This window comes from Solanum lycopersicum, chromosome 1 (genome assembly GCF_036512215.1).
Source record: "Solanum lycopersicum chromosome 1, SLM_r2.1".
Taxonomy (NCBI): Eukaryota; Viridiplantae; Streptophyta; class Magnoliopsida; order Solanales; family Solanaceae; genus Solanum; species Solanum lycopersicum.
Window position 1 is genome coordinate 92,924,634 of NC_090800.1, and position 16,333 is coordinate 92,940,966.

The 16,333-nt window shown below is 34.7% G+C and overlaps 2 protein-coding genes across 4 annotated transcripts; one reads left to right on the plus strand and one right to left on the minus strand.

The window, feature by feature from the left end:
* Positions 1–724: 724 nt before the first annotated feature.
* LOC101264075 (chromatin remodeling protein EBS) lies at positions 725–7,090 on the plus strand. The gene is made up of 5 exons (XM_004230903.5): positions 725–1,004; positions 1,099–1,444; positions 1,756–1,824; positions 3,727–3,862; positions 6,790–7,090. Exons 1-5 carry the CDS (start codon positions 932–934, stop codon positions 6,814–6,816), a joined length of 651 nt encoding a protein of 216 aa, XP_004230951.1. The 5' UTR covers positions 725–931; the 3' UTR covers positions 6,817–7,090.
* Positions 7,091–7,232: 142 nt separating this feature from the next.
* Positions 7,233–15,380, minus strand: LOC101247167 (uncharacterized). Of its 3 annotated transcripts, none has more exons than XR_011212114.1 (12): positions 14,980–15,380; positions 14,490–14,599; positions 14,077–14,146; positions 12,525–12,681; positions 12,305–12,442; positions 10,025–10,164; positions 9,626–9,673; positions 8,806–8,916; positions 8,534–8,715; positions 8,322–8,443; positions 7,712–7,897; positions 7,233–7,617 (listed from the first exon to the last, which is right to left on the minus strand). XR_011212114.1 is itself a non-coding variant. In XM_004230840.5 (12 exons), exons 1-12 carry the CDS (start codon positions 15,193–15,195, stop codon positions 7,507–7,509), a joined length of 1,482 nt encoding a protein of 493 aa, XP_004230888.1. In that variant the 5' UTR covers positions 15,196–15,380; the 3' UTR covers positions 7,233–7,506. The 3 variants fall into 3 exon arrangements, 2 of the variants coding, with proteins under 2 accessions (XP_004230888.1, XP_019067465.1); XM_004230840.5 differs by having other exon boundaries at positions 7,712–7,788; XM_019211920.3 differs by lacking the exons at positions 7,233–7,617; positions 7,712–7,897 and adding an exon at positions 7,962–8,220.
* Between the last annotated feature and the right edge of the window lie 953 nt (positions 15,381–16,333).

Here is a 16,333-nt window from a genome sequence, read left to right on the forward strand (position 1 = left end):
ATTCTTAAACATATCACATGAAAAATTAAAATTAAATATTATCAAAAAAAATTTATTCTTTTTGAAATAAATATAGAAAAATAGATATTTTTTAAAAAAATAAAGAAAAATATATACTGCCTCTCTCACTATTTACATGTCCATATTCCTTATTTACTTGTTCATTTTGACAAACTAAAAAAGGATAAATTATTTTTTTCTATTATATTCTTATTTAAAACAAGTTTTAATAAGGGTAAAATTGTAAATGTTAATTATTATTATCTTAATATGTATTTTTTAAAAATTGGATAATTAAATAAGAACATAAAGAGTATTATCTAGCAAAATATTACGATAGCAAAATAGAAATGGAGAGAGGTGATTCGAGGTTAGAATTGGATGGTTGGGAAGGAAACTTAAAATGTTCACATACGTATACATTATTTTTCGTTATTTTCGACGAGTTCATTTTTTTTAGAGAGAATATTTTTTAAATATAAGAATTGAAAAATATTTTTCTTTCTTTTCAAACATATAATATACTAATAAAATTATGAAATATAATAATATAGTTAGAAAGTAATATACATTAATTATTTTCTTGAATTATTAAGGTGATACATAATTTAGGAAGTTTTCTTTGCTACAGATGACACTAAAGTCAGATAAATAAAATGAAATTGAAGGAGTAATTTTTTTTCCAATATTATCTAAATTAAAATAAAATCATGAAATCAAAGTTATTGGATATTTTTTAATTATTAAAAAGTGAAAAATAGTGTTTCTCCTGAACTTGATAAAAAAAAATCTAATAAGGAAAAAAGAGGAGCCCTGGTGACACATCCTGGCTTGGCTGGATTCATATATCTCTCTCCTGTTTGTTCTTCCTGCACTGTTTGCTGTTTCAGGCGCATGACTTTTGTAGTGTTACACACTCCTCCTTCAGTCCATGGCTAAAACTCGTACAAATCGTCGAACCCTAGATTCTTACACTGTCAAATCCATCAACAAGACCGTTCGAGGTAAGTTCTACTCCATAAACCTTCTCTGAATTTTCCAGAAAAAAACTTTTTTCGCCGGGAAATCTAACATGCGCTACCTGGAAACGTTCTTCAGCCGGCGACTGCGTGTTGATGAGAGCGTCGGAGTCGTCAAAGCCGTCGTACGTTGCTCGAGTTGAGAAGATTGAGTCCGACAATAGAGGTGGCAACGTCAGGGTTCACGTCCGGTGGTACTACCGTCCGGAGGAGTCGATCGGCGGCCGACGTCAGTTTCACGGCTCCAAGGAACTTTTTATGTCCGATCACCGAGATATACAAAGTGCCGACACAATTGAAGGCAAGTGTACGGTCCACACATTCAAGAGCTACACCAAACTCGACGCTGTTGGGAACGAAGACTTCTTTTGCCGATTTGACTACAATTCTTCTACCGGAGCATTTAATCCTGACAGAGTTGCTGTGTATGTACAAAATTTGTTAAAAATTGTGGCTTTTCTCCTTACAATCTCTATTTAATTAGTACTTTGTAAAAAAGTGGTAATTGACTTCAGATTTTTGCATTATCAGTAATTAATGATTTGGTAATAGCTTGTTGAGGAGCAGTAATTTATTTTTCTGCATAATGTTTTCAGTTTAAAGACATTTATATGGTTTCGTGCTTTTATGTAGCTACAATACTAACTACGTGATGTTTACAAGGAAACAACATCTTTTTGGAAGTTTTTGACCTTAAATTTATCACTAAGTATTCTTTCTGGTCCTAATTTGGCAGGTACTGTAAATGTGAAATGCCATACAATCCTGATGACCTCATGGTTCAATGTGAGGGCTGCAGTGACTGGTAAGTCTGATCCTTCACATTTTTCTCATGGTAGGTAATATATTATTATCTGGTTTCTTGTTTAGTTCTCAGTTACATGATGTTAAAAATCTTCTCATGTTTTAAAGTTACTCATAACAGGCAAATAGTTTAGTATGAATTGCTGCTAAATAGTATAGGTCATGCACTAGTTTCCAATCTCAAAGCCTTTTCCTATGTTTTATTACACGCTCTATGTGTACTATTTTCTTTTTTGATGAGTCACGACATAGTGCAAGAGCTAATTTCAAAAGAAAAGTTGGCCATTAGTTGCACCAGGGTATGCGACTCAAGCTGTTCATGAGTTTCTGGAGTTACTCAGACATTACCTGATGGAGGATCATGATACCTTTTAACATGTTGTATGACTTCTGCTCGAATGTTGGGAGCAAGTTTATCCACATAGTGTGGTTACTCAGACATTTTTTGAGTGCATGATGCAGTACAGATAATGTTCTACTTTTTTTTTTTTGAGAAGGTAAAACTTGTATTCTATTCCAAAACAAAAACCAGAACCTGCTACAACAAATTACAGGTTCCTATTTACAATTGTGGAGAGTAGGAAGATCTTTAATCCTGTAGCAAAATTTACAAGGAACCTAAAACATATGTAACTGATTCTAGATCTATCATGTACTCCTGTTTACACCATAAAAGAAACAAAACTAAGCAGTTCATCTTAATCTTCTGGATGGAATTTCTCTTGTTTTGGAAGTATATGAGATTTCTTTCTTTCCACACTGACCTCCAGACGCAAGCCGGAATGATTTTTCAACTTTCTTTATGCCCGGAAATGCTTCCATAGCCTATTTTCTACTTTGAAACACTTATTTTTCTTTGCTTTCCTATTTGTGTAAAAAAAGTTTCCTTGATGTGATATTGGTAAGCGCCTTATCATACTGACAAAAAAGGGAGTAAGTTCCCTATTACATGTCCGTTAGATATCTGTACTGCCATCAGCTTTTCTGGTATATCTTTAATCATGTATGCTGATGTGTTATGCATATCTATATGGCTGGTCAGATTTGGAATATGCTTTGTTCAGGAAGTCAAATTATGGAAAGAATTTACCTACACACGGAGTTTACACCAACCAAATAAATGTATGACATGTGCATTTTATCACTGAACCATAGTTAATTAACACTTTCTCTCCTCAAATTATTACTTAATCAAGTTAATTGAAGGGTTCTGATTTGAAAAATTGAATGTTGGTAAGGTTTTTGTGTTTAACAATATATTCATAGTGGGATAGACGAAGTTTAACATGACAGACTCTCTTGTAGTATGTTAACAATTTATTTCAGAGGGTTTTGATATTTCTGATCAATTTATTTCCATTGTGGTTTGAACACCAGAGTTCTTGTTAAGTTTGGAGATTTGGTCTGTTTTGTTTTTTACTCTGCTTGTATTGAACTTTCATCTCTCCACCTATCTGCAACTAGGTTGGGCAAAAGAGCGAATGAAGAAACCATCAGGAATCTTTGCTCGAAAGACAAAATCCGAGTTTTTAATGCGAAAACAGAAAGACGCCATTATTTTAGCTATCTTAGGTTGTCAGGCCTTTAGTAATATTAGGTATGTACTTTTCTGCATCGAAAATCTTGTTTTGGAAGGATACCATAGTGTGGGAGAAGCCTTAGAGCTGAATGCATCAGATTCTTGATAACCTTTCCCGACTGGATTCAGGTGAAAATATGGATTTTTTTGTTTAAGGGCTGACATGTCTTCAGTTAAGTTTTCTGCTAGCATAGTTGCATGATTAAAGCCATTCATATGTCAAGATTCTTAAGCAACAAAGCATTTTCCTAAACTGGTACATCACTTGCGTCTACTTCTAACATCTGAAATGACTGCAACTAAGTGCAATCAATTTTCATCCAGGTTTCACCCTACTTGTATAGACATGACGCCAGAGGAAGCCAAGAGACTTGACCACTTCTTTTGCCAAAATTGTTCATCTGAAGATCAGAAGAAATTGCTAAATTCTCATGCTACTTCAAGACATGCTGATATAAAGGTGAGCCCATTGCTAGATTAACACAAGCATCCTGGTTAACCTTTTTGATCCATCTTTCTATTATCTAAGTTGACATAAGTTTCTTATTTTCTATTTTCCTTGCCCTACATTCACTGATGTAGCTTGCTGTATTCATTCAAAACATGCTGGTAGGAAGAACAATGACAAAAAAGAAAAAGTGATTTTAGACTAGACATGCTTAGTAAAGCCTAAGTTACTCGGACTCGGGTGCGGATATCCGGATGCGAATCCGAGTTGGATTCGGCAAAATCTAAATTTTAAGATTCGGGGTGCAAACCCGAATATGGATACGGGTGCGGGGATACGGCTAAAAAATTTCAATATTATAAAAATATAATTATAAATATATTCTAACTATATATAATAAAATATCACTAAAAAGATTTATGAAATATATATAATAATTAATTGGATATTTTTGTATAATTGCATACAAAATAAAAGAAGTATAATCGTTAAAGAAGAGTGAGAATATAATAAACATTAAAAGTTTAATTTATTTTATAATTAAAAGGACACTCTTATCTAGAGAAACCCTTTGTCTCTAGTTTTCTTTTTCAAGAAAAACTGAAGAGACTACTTTTTCAAGAAAGATAAAAAAGCTTTGTATTCTCTGTATGTATTTTTTCAAGAAACTTTTTTAAGTTTCATGTACTTTTTCAATCTTTATTCTCTTTAACTTTCTCAAGCTTTATCTTGAAAAGTAGCTCCGCCTCCCCTCGGAAGACGTCGTCGGAAACTGATTTTTGTTTCCCCAAAAATTTTCTCGGCTCTGGTCAAAGTTCAGATCGGATTGACCGAATCCAACACTCACCCTGCACCCGCACTAGGGTTGCTTCAAGACGGGTTCGCCGGCAAAAATGAAGAGTCCGCACAACATAGAGTAAAGTTGCTGGTTTATTTTACCATTTGTTACATGTGATGAGTGTAGCAGCTTGGGTGTGTAATCCATCATCTTTTGCAACATACTAGTAATGCCAAAGAAAGGTAAATAGCTAATTTCATCATACTGGGTGGGGTGCTATGTTGCGCGGACTCTTCATTTTTGCCGGCAAATCCGTCTTGGCGCGACCCGGGCACGGGTGCGGGGTGCGTGTCGAATTCAGTCAATCTAATCCGGACACTTTGACCAGAGCCGAGAAAATATTTGGGAAAACAGAAATCAGTTTCCCGCGATGTCTTCCGAGGGGAGGCAGAGCTACTTTTTAAGATGAAGTGTTGAGAAAGATAAAGATTGGAAAAGTACATGAAACTTAAAAAGTACAGAAAAGAGGAGTTGAAAAAGTAGTCTCTTCAGTTTTTCTTGATAAAGAAAACTAGAGACGAAGGGTTTCTCTAGATAAGTGTGTCCTTTTAATCATAAAATAAATTATACTTTTAATGGTTGTTATATTTTCACCCTTCTTTAACAATTATACTTCTTTTATTATATATGCAATTAATTATTATATAGATTTCATAAATATTTTTAGTGACATTCTATTGTATATAGTTAAAATATATATTTATAATATTGAAATTTTTTAGCCGTATCCATATTCGGATTCGCACGCACGAATTTTAATATTTAGATTTTGCCGATTCCGACTCTCGGATACCCGCACCCTAGTCCGAGTATCATAGGTGGGGTGGGGGTGTTGGAAAGAGATCTGAGTACTTAAAGCTCCTTTTAAAATAGCGAACATGAAGGAAAAGGTAATTGGTAGGAGAAGAATGTTGGAATAAGAGATACACAGGTGAAATGCAAGAGGAAAATATCATCTGAGATTTATACATCTTTTCTGAAATATATCTTCTCTATCCACCCTGGCAACTCATGATGGTAAAGACAAAATTGATGAAAAATAATTATGTCTCAGTAATAAAGCTGCTTTATTAAGGGAAGCAAGTACTATCCTTTTCTTTTTTCGGAAAACTGGTCATGTTAGTTCTAAGCATCCTTTTCATTTCTGCTCCGTCACTTCTTTAATTAGCCTTGACCTTCCCTAAACAAGTGTACAATGTAATATATGCACATCCTTACTGTTATTAAGTAATTTATTAGTTTTTTTGGTGAAAATATGGGCTAAATTTCGATACATATTTATATGGTGAAACAAAATCTGGGAAACGGAAGATTCTCCAATGAACATCCAATGCTGAATATGGTCTGATTCTGTGCAAAAGTTAATTGGTCTAGGGCATTCCATATACATTCCGAGACTATTTATGTACACTCTTGAGAGTATTTTGCTCGGGGGTAATGACGCAGCTGATGAGGTTCTAGATGTTGTCTATTTCTGGCTGAAAATTAATACATTAGGTAAGGTTGCCTTCAGATTCTATGGAAGAATGTTGAACGATGATAGTATAGTAGTCAAGTATGGATATTATGGGAAGTGGGGACACAAGAATCCACCTTAGTTTTGGAATGATTTCTCAATTAAAAGAACAAAAATAGATGTGCGTATTTTGTGATTTTTGTTATCAAAAAGACATTTTCTGCAAGGGGTTGTTTGGTAAGGGGGATTGGATAGACAGTTATCCCACCATATATATAGGATAACTTATCCCATCATTAAATAGTCGTGGGACTAACTAATACCCTTAACCAAACATAGGATAGAATAAGGAATCCTACATTGTATCTCGGGATTATTATCCTCGTCTGTCCTACCAAACGACTTCTAAGATTAAGTTCCTAGCTGGAATTCTATAGAATTTATTTAACGTCTTTTTTGGCGAACTGATCTTTTTCTGTGGGAGTAAACATGATTTCTAGTGTTATACTCACAACTCTGACAAAATCAGCTCTTAGCTGGAGCGCTTTAGATTTTATTTTCTATAATATTTTGTTTGGTGGTTATTGTCATATATATATATGCTACTGAAGCCTCAAATTACAAAATTTGACCCGAGTATTTCAGGTTGAGTCCAAACGCCGACGGAGGTAATACTTATTTGGCCAGCGGTATGCAAGCAAACACTGAGGCAATTATAACTGCATCAGAAGCGACAATCATGTAGACTGATGTAAACGGAAGTGACTGAAACTTTGTATTACCTACTGGTTTATGCTCCTTGTGTCCTTATATGTAGGTCGAGGAGGTGTTTGGTTGTGTGTAATTATTTACTGTAGGTTTCTCTTCTGTTCTTTGACGCTATTTTCTTATTAGAGCGACAGGTGTTGTTTATGATAAATTAAAGTAGTTTACTGTTTTCTGTAAATACGTCTTGGTATTTGCTAACATCTCCCCTATGGGAACTACTCCGTCTGGTAAATGTTAGTTTTCCCCTGCTATATTTCTTGATTGTGCTGCATATCCTCGATTAGTAGAGTGTTCACTCCTGTTTGGACTCGGCAACAGTGTTCTGTAATTGGAATATTGTTACTGAAGAAATCATGCAATTCCTTCTAATCACTGACATCAAATACATAGTACAAAGTCAGTGAAAAATGACATACAATCGTGCGATCAGTATGCAAAAGCTCACTGATGTCACACTTTTCAAGTCCCCTAAAAAACTTTCAGATAGCTAAACTGATATGCCTGTATAGAAAATTACAATCCTCGCAGATTCCACGCCAGAATCGAACAGATCAACTGCATGCAAACTGCTTTTAGCTCAGATCTGCACTGATGTTAAGCTGTTTTTGCTCTCTTCCATACAATGACGGTGCCGCCAAAATCAGACGACGCTAACAAGTTCTCTCCATGATTCCAAGCAATACCTATTACTGGATAGCCATGGCCCTGCAGCCAAATGCACCCCAATTTAATAATTCTCTTTCCGTGGTCGTCGAGATAATATAAGTCTGGAGACGAAATCTGCTCATCTTTTTCATACCTGAAGTTTGTTTACACATGTATTCTTTGGTCGAGTCAAATCATAAAAGTAAACATTTGCATCTTCACTCCCAGCAACTTCAAGTTGACAGAATGAATAACTACGTCAGTTGTGGAAGAAATTCATTTACAGTAGAAACTGTCAACATGTTTTACATCCATGAAGCTTCAGGGAACAACACTGTTGCTACCCGGGCAACCCAAGGAATGAAACACAATAGATCAGATCAAAGTCATCAGAACTTTTTGATTCTTGTTATTTTTCCAAACAAAAGAAACGCATGTAGGAAACAAAAGACAATTCTTTAGGAGAAGAGATATTACTTCCTCCAATATAATGTTTGGCAACTCAAACGCATACTTTTTTTCATCATTTTGAGTAGTTTCTTGATTGTAAATAAATACAATAGAAGTTGAAAGGTAGAAGGTGAAAAGTCAATAAAACAAGGGATCTGTACCAAAACAAATCTCTCCACAAGAAAATGACTTCCAGCTTGGTAACCAAACAAACTACAATATTAGGATTTCGAGAGGGGAAAAAGTAAGCAGAGATTTACAAATTGGAAGTAGTTTTTAAAGAGAAACTATTTATAAACAAATCCGGTACATACCTATGTATTCTCCCTTTTCAAGGGAAAGTAAAGGACAGAAAGAAGCACGAATGCTGTGTAGCCGTGGAGCCAGCTTCAGTGAGCACCGGAGTGTCAAATAACCTTTCATCTCCAAAGAGATGCTGCAAACCCAGAATACTTTTAATATGACTAGAAAAAAGAAAATCAGAAGAAAGAGAAACCAAGACGAAGGGCATATATTTCAATTTGACCTGAAAAAAGACAAACTTCCGTCACGAGTAAAAGTCAGCAGGACAGGGCCTCGTGCCAGCAGAGAAAATGTCCTGTACTCAACAGTTGTAACAGCAGATCTATGCTTACTGCTACTTCTATTCCGATGAGTTCGAGATAGTGCACCTGTATGTGAGTTCATACTAACTGTGTAAATACACCCCTGCAAATAATAAAGCTGAATATAGTAAAGCCTTGGTACAGAAGAGGTCTAGAAATTGTAATGAAGAATAATAGGGACAAAGCAGGTAACCTGACTATCACCGCAGAAAATAAACTGACCAGTGTGGTCATGGTCCATGGCAGTGACTTCGCCATCGACCACAGTTGTACTGATCGTTCTCCCCGTGCTAAAATTGAACACCTGAATGTTAGTTTGAAGGTTTAGGGCTCAATGAGGTAGAAAATAAAGAGTGAAATGAAGGCTGTGACATAATTATATATGGTGAAAAAATATATATATACAGGGATGCAATGTCATCCAATCCGTCAGAAGTAATTTGAACATGTGTATGAATACACCGACAGTTTCTGCAGGCATATAAGTAAGAAGTAACCTACTTGTTTTTCTTTTAGAATGAAGTAACCTACATTTTTTTTTTGTAGAATGAAGTAACCTACTTGTTTGTTTTTTTTACAATGAAGTAACCTACTTATTCAAGTGCAACAATATCCAAATTCAATTTTAGAAGCAAAAGAAATACTCTAGTAGGTTAGAATGTCAGCCAAATTAAATTTGTACTGCTCCCCTAAGACTCTCCAGATTATTACTACTGTGCCTCAACCACTCAGCCAACCCCTTGGATATGAAAAACAAGTGTACCTTGATGCATTTTGGAATTGTTATCTCTCTAATAGTCTAATTTCATGATAACTGCTGTGCACATGAAAATATCCTCTCCTACTTTCTTTGTTCTATCCTCTTTCCTCGGAGAGCAGATAAATACTTGTATGTGCCCATGAAGAAGTATTACCCTAATTAAGCCAATAAATCTAACAAGGATATGTACAACGATTTATACAGTAGAGCTAAACAATAGAATGTGTTCAGCTAAAAAGCAAAGGATAATTACATTTATTTCTTTTTTTGCATTGCCAGCAGAAAGGAAGTTGTTGTTCACCTGTAAAAGAAAATAAAAAAGGCAACAAAGGAAGAGCTAATTTTAGAAAGTTATTTAAATGCATATAAATGCCAAGCCTAAAAAGAATTTGAAGGTGCTCCATGCAATAAGTTATACAGCTCACTGAATGGATAATAGTTACAAAATACAATAGTTAAAAAAAAAAAACTGAAAAGAAGATGGAAAAAAAGAAAATGGTTTATTGTACTGCCAAGCAAAAGGAGAACACATGCAAATATTCATTGACAATAACACAAAAAATTTGCATGCAAACATGCCTTAGGAAAGTCTATTCTGGTGGTTGCAGAAAATGTGTACCCATAACCAAAAGGTGCATCTTTGCCCACTTACAGGATGAAATCGAATACAAAGCTGTGAAGAGACTCCATAAATCACCCTAATGCAAAGGCCTCTAGAAATATCCCATACTCTGACAGTTTTATCCATTGAAGATGATGCAATGTACTGATTGTTTGTGGAGAAGTCAAAATCTGAAAAAAGGTCAGATTTCAAAAATAATAACAGTAACATGTTAAACATAGATAAAGCATAGCTAGCATTTAGTCCCTCTTGACCGAGGAACAGACTTGCAATTAGAGTCACAAAGAGGCATGGTAAGAAAATCAAAAGGAACTCCATAAGAGCACCATAGTGTGGTTTCTGGCTTTCTGGATTACTCAGTTTAGACCATCAATGGATTGGGGTAGGAACTAAAACACATGAACTAATTTCGCATATCCAGAAAACTATGAGAATTAAAAGGATTCTTTACAAAACCTATATCAAATTTGAAATAAGAGGTTTAAATAAAGTACTAACATTAAAAGACTCGTGTGATGATAAAAGCTCTTGGAAAAGCCGGGTATCAAAAGAAAGTGCTGCCTTTCTGTCAACTCAAAATGAGGCTTAACAACAACCACCAATATTTGAGTTTGGACCAAAACTAATAGAAAATTAATAAAAAGAAGAAATTAATTTTTTTGTAAGGTAATAAAATTGCTGTTTTAGTGGGTCATATATACATGGGGAGGGTGTTAGACAAACGACAGTATCTATTTTTAACAATTTAGGCCTCAGCAACATGTATTCATTTCAATAGATTTGGTGATTGGATTCGTTGGGCTTTGGCTCCTACATAAAGCAAGCCTCCACCCTATAAAAAAGATACAACAAAACAAATAATGGAAACAATAAAACATAGAATGAACTGTTCTTGGAAGTACTAGTTCGACCTTGAAAAATCAAACAAGACATTGTGAAACGGACCACGCAACAGCGTGATAAAAACAAATACTGCAGGTGCTAACTCCTTTCACTGAGTAAAAGAGCTACTCTCTCCATCCCAATTTGCGATCTGTTTAGCCCTTACTACAGCCCCCGCTGCATAAAAAACATACTCCCTCCGTTTCATAAAGAATGACCTAGTTTGACTTGGCACGGAGTTTAAGAAAATAAAGAAGACTTTTGATCATGTGGTCCTAAATTAGTTATGTCAAATGTACAAAATTGCCCTTTAATCTTGTGGTCTTAAACATGCCACGTGGAAAGTTGTTACCAAAAAAAGAAAGAGCAGACTAAAAAGGAAAGGAGGTCATTCTTTTTTAAACGGAGGGAGTAGTATTTCGGTATTAAGAATACTTAGGTACTTTCTGCAAATTATTTTGTGGCAAAAGCCTTCTTTCTTCCTTAAATTGTGTCCATGTCCAGCCTAATACTCCCATACAAATTTGGATGGATAGAGTATTAAACATTTTCTATGATTCACAATGTCCTTTTTCTAGTGTTTCAAGGTTCTGAGTTAAATGCTAATCAGTTGAATGAGAGAACAAACAATCACAAGGATAGAAGACATGAAATTTACAAAACCATTTCCATTTGGACATTGCAAAAGTCAACTGACTATTCTGGACATAGCTTCTGGTCAGAACTTTTACAACAATTTCTGTGTTAAACCTTGTGTCACTTCTACAAACATAATCCAACTGGAAGAATTATTTCTCCATTCTCATACCCCCAATCTAAAGTGTGATACAAAGCAGGCGAAGCTTCACATTGGTTAGGCAGTGCGTCAGCTATGGTGAGGTCCTAGGTGTGCACCTTAGCAAATAGCAAACCAACAATCTTTGAAAAACTTTAGTTGATTTCAAGGAACTCATAAGGAAACACAAGATGCTATCTCCTGAATTAGTAACTTAACATTTGCATCTGAATCAGAGATCTAAGGGAATTGAATTCTTCCACATAAATTTTTCTACCAGTCCTTCATTAATTAAAATTTCTACCTTTTTAAAAATTCTCCTACCCATAATGTTTTTGTGTTTATCATTTATTTTCCCCATTTTATATATTAGTTCTTCTCTGGACCCCACACATGGCGGGAGTTCAAATGCACCAGACTGCCCTTTTTTAGTTCTTCAGTTCCTTTTTCACCAAAGCCCTGAATTGAGATTTAAGCTTAAAACCCCGATAGTTTTTGGTGCTTTTCTCACCTTTTGCCTTTGACAACATTGATACCGATTTAAGCCACTATTTCTAATACATTTTTACAAAGGAAAAGTATAACACAAACAACTTTGATATATGTACGATTTTAAAGACTAAGACTGCAGAACCAATACCAGTTAATCCAACCTGTGACATCTTTTGAATGCCCTGTTAACTGCTTAATGACTGAAGGGGGCATGGAGACACTGCATACAGTTAAACTGCCATCGGTTGCTCCATATGCAAGTAGATCAGAACTCATATGCCCAAACTTTATAACCGTAACTGAAAAATTAGATTAGTTAAGTTCATAATTAAGCAAGATGAAGTGAGAGATTGACTGATTCCCATTTGAAAAAACAATTACCCATGGCCTTGCATTGATCAAAAATGCAATGCATCCCCACAAAGGAATATGCAGGTTCCGACCTTCTACGTGGACGATCATCAGTGTCACTCACATTTGAACTGAAACTAGTAGTCCGACTCAATGCTTGACTTGCTTGACTGGGACTTCGTAAATCCTGCATAAACATGAGATGCTGAAAATTGTGCTAAGAGAATTATCATTTTTCATGCAACTATAGTGATCAGAAAAAACCTACTCTGATCTTCTAGTGAGTGACACACCAAGAGCATTGGTATATGGCTGGTATGGACCTAGACTCGACCAATTGATTTGGCAAAGACCATAGCATTCATCTTCACTAAAAAAAAGTTAATCTAATAAGCTCATATATGTAAGAGCTATAGACCAAGAAGATTGAACAAATCGAGCAATTGCATGTTCTTATCATCTCCATGCTGGAGTATATTATGACACACTCAACTCAAGAGTCTGAATCTAACTATGTATACATTAATAACCCAAAAAATCCATGAGTTGATTGTTATTCAACATCTCTAGATCAAGTGCAAGACATATATTTGCAAAAAGGACCTTACAGAGACATTAAGGTACATCTAAAAATATAGAATGTCAAACATGGCTAGCATAAACATTTGAAGATTTTTAAAAATGAGAACACTAGAAAGATATATAATCAAACAAGCATACCATAACAATCTTGTTCACCCTTACTTAACCCTCTCCACAACAGAAGAAGAGAATAGGGCCGAATTCCCTGGTCAAACTTTAAATTCATTAAGCCTTCCTTTTTAGGTTATAACATTTGTGTATATATAAATAAAATCAGTATGTAGGTTGTATTGAAACCATATGTATAAGTGAGCACAAAAAGGTAGTTTTATAAACTTACTCAGCACTTAAACCAAATGTATCAAGCAATTAGCATGAGATATTCCAATAATAAGAATTAAAGATCATTTAACACATCAAGGGTCACCCAGAAAATGCTAGACAGATTTCAAAAGGAAACAACAAAGCATATCATTAAAACCACAAAGAGTCCATTCATATCTGCCACATATATCTCAAATAAACTGAGAGCTCTTACTTAAAGTAAGTCAACTTAAGTCTTTAAACAAACATGAATTCCCACAATCTTTTTATTCCATAATTATAAAAAGTACATTTTATTAGCATTTCAGATCATATTTTTAGCACGTATTTCGAAATAAAGCATTGTTATACATGAGTTTTTACATCCGAAACATTAACATTATGAAATTATAATATATTAAATATTTAATAGGTTTACTGTTTAAGTTTCATTCTAAAGAACATTCAGGAGGTGCAGGTTAACAGCTTCCAAAGAACTCAGTGATTCAAACTACTTAGTTGTATGAATTTCACCCTTCAACTTAATTTGTAGGGTGCAAACACTATCTATCATACAAATACTTTTTGAATGACATGTCATGGATAGTCAAATACTCATCAATCCTCATAAACAGATGCACCATAGGCTAAAGTTATGGAAAAAGACAAGTCAAACACAACCAAAAGATGCACATACCTTTAAGGAATTCCAGCTATCCGACTCGAGTAACTGGGAAACTGGACTTGCTGAAGGCATCCATCGCCCACTGATGCATCAACCAGTAAATTATCCTGATGTCAGATTGTATGGAGTACGAACTTCAACAAATGACATGGAAAAAGATAAAATAAATAAATAAAAGGCTTCATGTTACAAAGTTTTACATTCCCCAAAGTTCCATGATATCAAAACAATTCTGAACCGGTAGAAAAGGAACGTGCAACAAAAATCAACTGAGTATCTCTTTCTAACAAAGTTCTTAGTGATTTGATAAATGAAAATTACACAAATGTTAAGGAGTAAATAACCAATTATGAATCGTAATCAAGCACACTAAGCAATAAAGGGGTTGCATGCTACTAGAAGAAATAAAGATAGATCTCAACCACCTGTTCCCTGGGGTACTTGGTCGGCTTGGTATTTGCAATGTCTCCCAATTCCTTGGCCTACTAATATAATTACGATAAGCTACGTATCCTTTTCCATTGCCTCTCCAGTCCTTAAACAAGCAATAAAGTTCTATGAAGTCACTGCATAGCTAATCGCAACAAAATACAAAGATCCTACAATCAAAATGTAGGATGAAGTTGCATATAGTTTACACAACGAACCACAAAAATAAATCTAGATAAACCGAAAGTGGCACAAATGCATGCCAAGTAAGCAATGAATTGTTCATAATGAGATCCTATATACGACTGAACCAGGAGACCAGTATGTATATCATTAATGAATAAGTAAATCAAAAAGGAAAAAAAATGAATACATACAACACGGATGTATTTAACATTTGATTCTGAAGAGAAATCACACGTACGCACAGCGATGACGCAGTTACATATAATCACGTGTTCTAACATATGCGTGAAAGAAGCGTACCTTGCGACGAAGCACACCGGATTCAGCTTTGCGATGGAGGAGGAACCGGCGTATTCCAATGTAATTTGGATCTGAATCGGCAGGCACTGGCTGAAGCATACAACTGAAAAACTCAGGATTTGCAGTAAAATCCTTTTTCTTCTCAATATTCTCCTCCTTCAGTTCATGATCATCACCTTCAGGCGAGCTCCTCTGAATTGTCGTCGATTCCGCCATTTCGAGAAAATTCAGGTGAACTCTTCATTCAAAAAATCGCCTCCTCCGGCAACCAGATCGTGGAGGAAGCGCTTTTCAAATTATTATTTATTCTCTCGGCGATGGGCTGAAAACGGAGTTGCCAAAATGTGAATTGTGACGACTAAGGCGAATGTGCAATTGAGTAGTTTCCGTCTCCTGCGCCATTTTTTGGTGACGGTGCATCTTATAAAAAAAAATTATGGCGAGTAACTCCTATTCTTTCTATTTTTGTCATTTTCTCCCCGAAACTATAAAGCTTTACGAGAAACACCCTTCTCCTTTTGCTTTTTCCACTTTCTTCCCATAAAATTCGTTTTTATTTTTTCCCTTCCCAAAACTATTGGGAACAAGCCTTTCTAGCTGTCCCAAATTACATTTATGCCCAAATTAGTTAAAGACTAGAAAGAATAAATGAATTTATATAAGTTGAATATCATTTTTCATTTCAATAAAAAAGAAAGCTATATATGGAGTGGTGAAGTAAGCTAAAATATGACTCAATATTTTATATAAAAATTTCTTTAAAGTTATATAAATTTAAAGATAAAAAAGTACGATATAGGTTTTGGAAACCTATTTTTTCCCTTAAAACTCATTCCAACTTTTATTTTCTTCCTTTCTTGTATATTTCATTTGCTTCAATTTCACTAATTACAAAGTATTTTTTATTTGAATTTTGGATTTCAATATTACTTTTCAAAATATTATTTTTATGAAACTGTTATTCCGAAATCAAATCTAGACAACAGTTGTTTCTTAGAATTGAAACATTGAATCAATTAATTTAGAGTCAAACTTTTAAAAGAAACTAAGTGCGACCTACTTAAGGTGGTGTGTATATATATATTGATGTATTACGAAGCTAGCAAGTAAATTTAATTTTTTTGTTTTTCACCTTTTTTTGATTGACAGAATTCACTAAAAGTGAAAAATTCAAATGCTGTGAAGATTGGTTAAAAAAGGTACTTTCAAATGCCAATGTTTTAAGATATTAATGATGTAAAGGGTAAAATAGTCCGTAAAGTAGTATACTAGAATTTTATGGGGGAAAAATGATTTATATTTGTACTTTGATATGTTACCTTTAATATTATACCTTGCGCTTGCAGGGTAATTT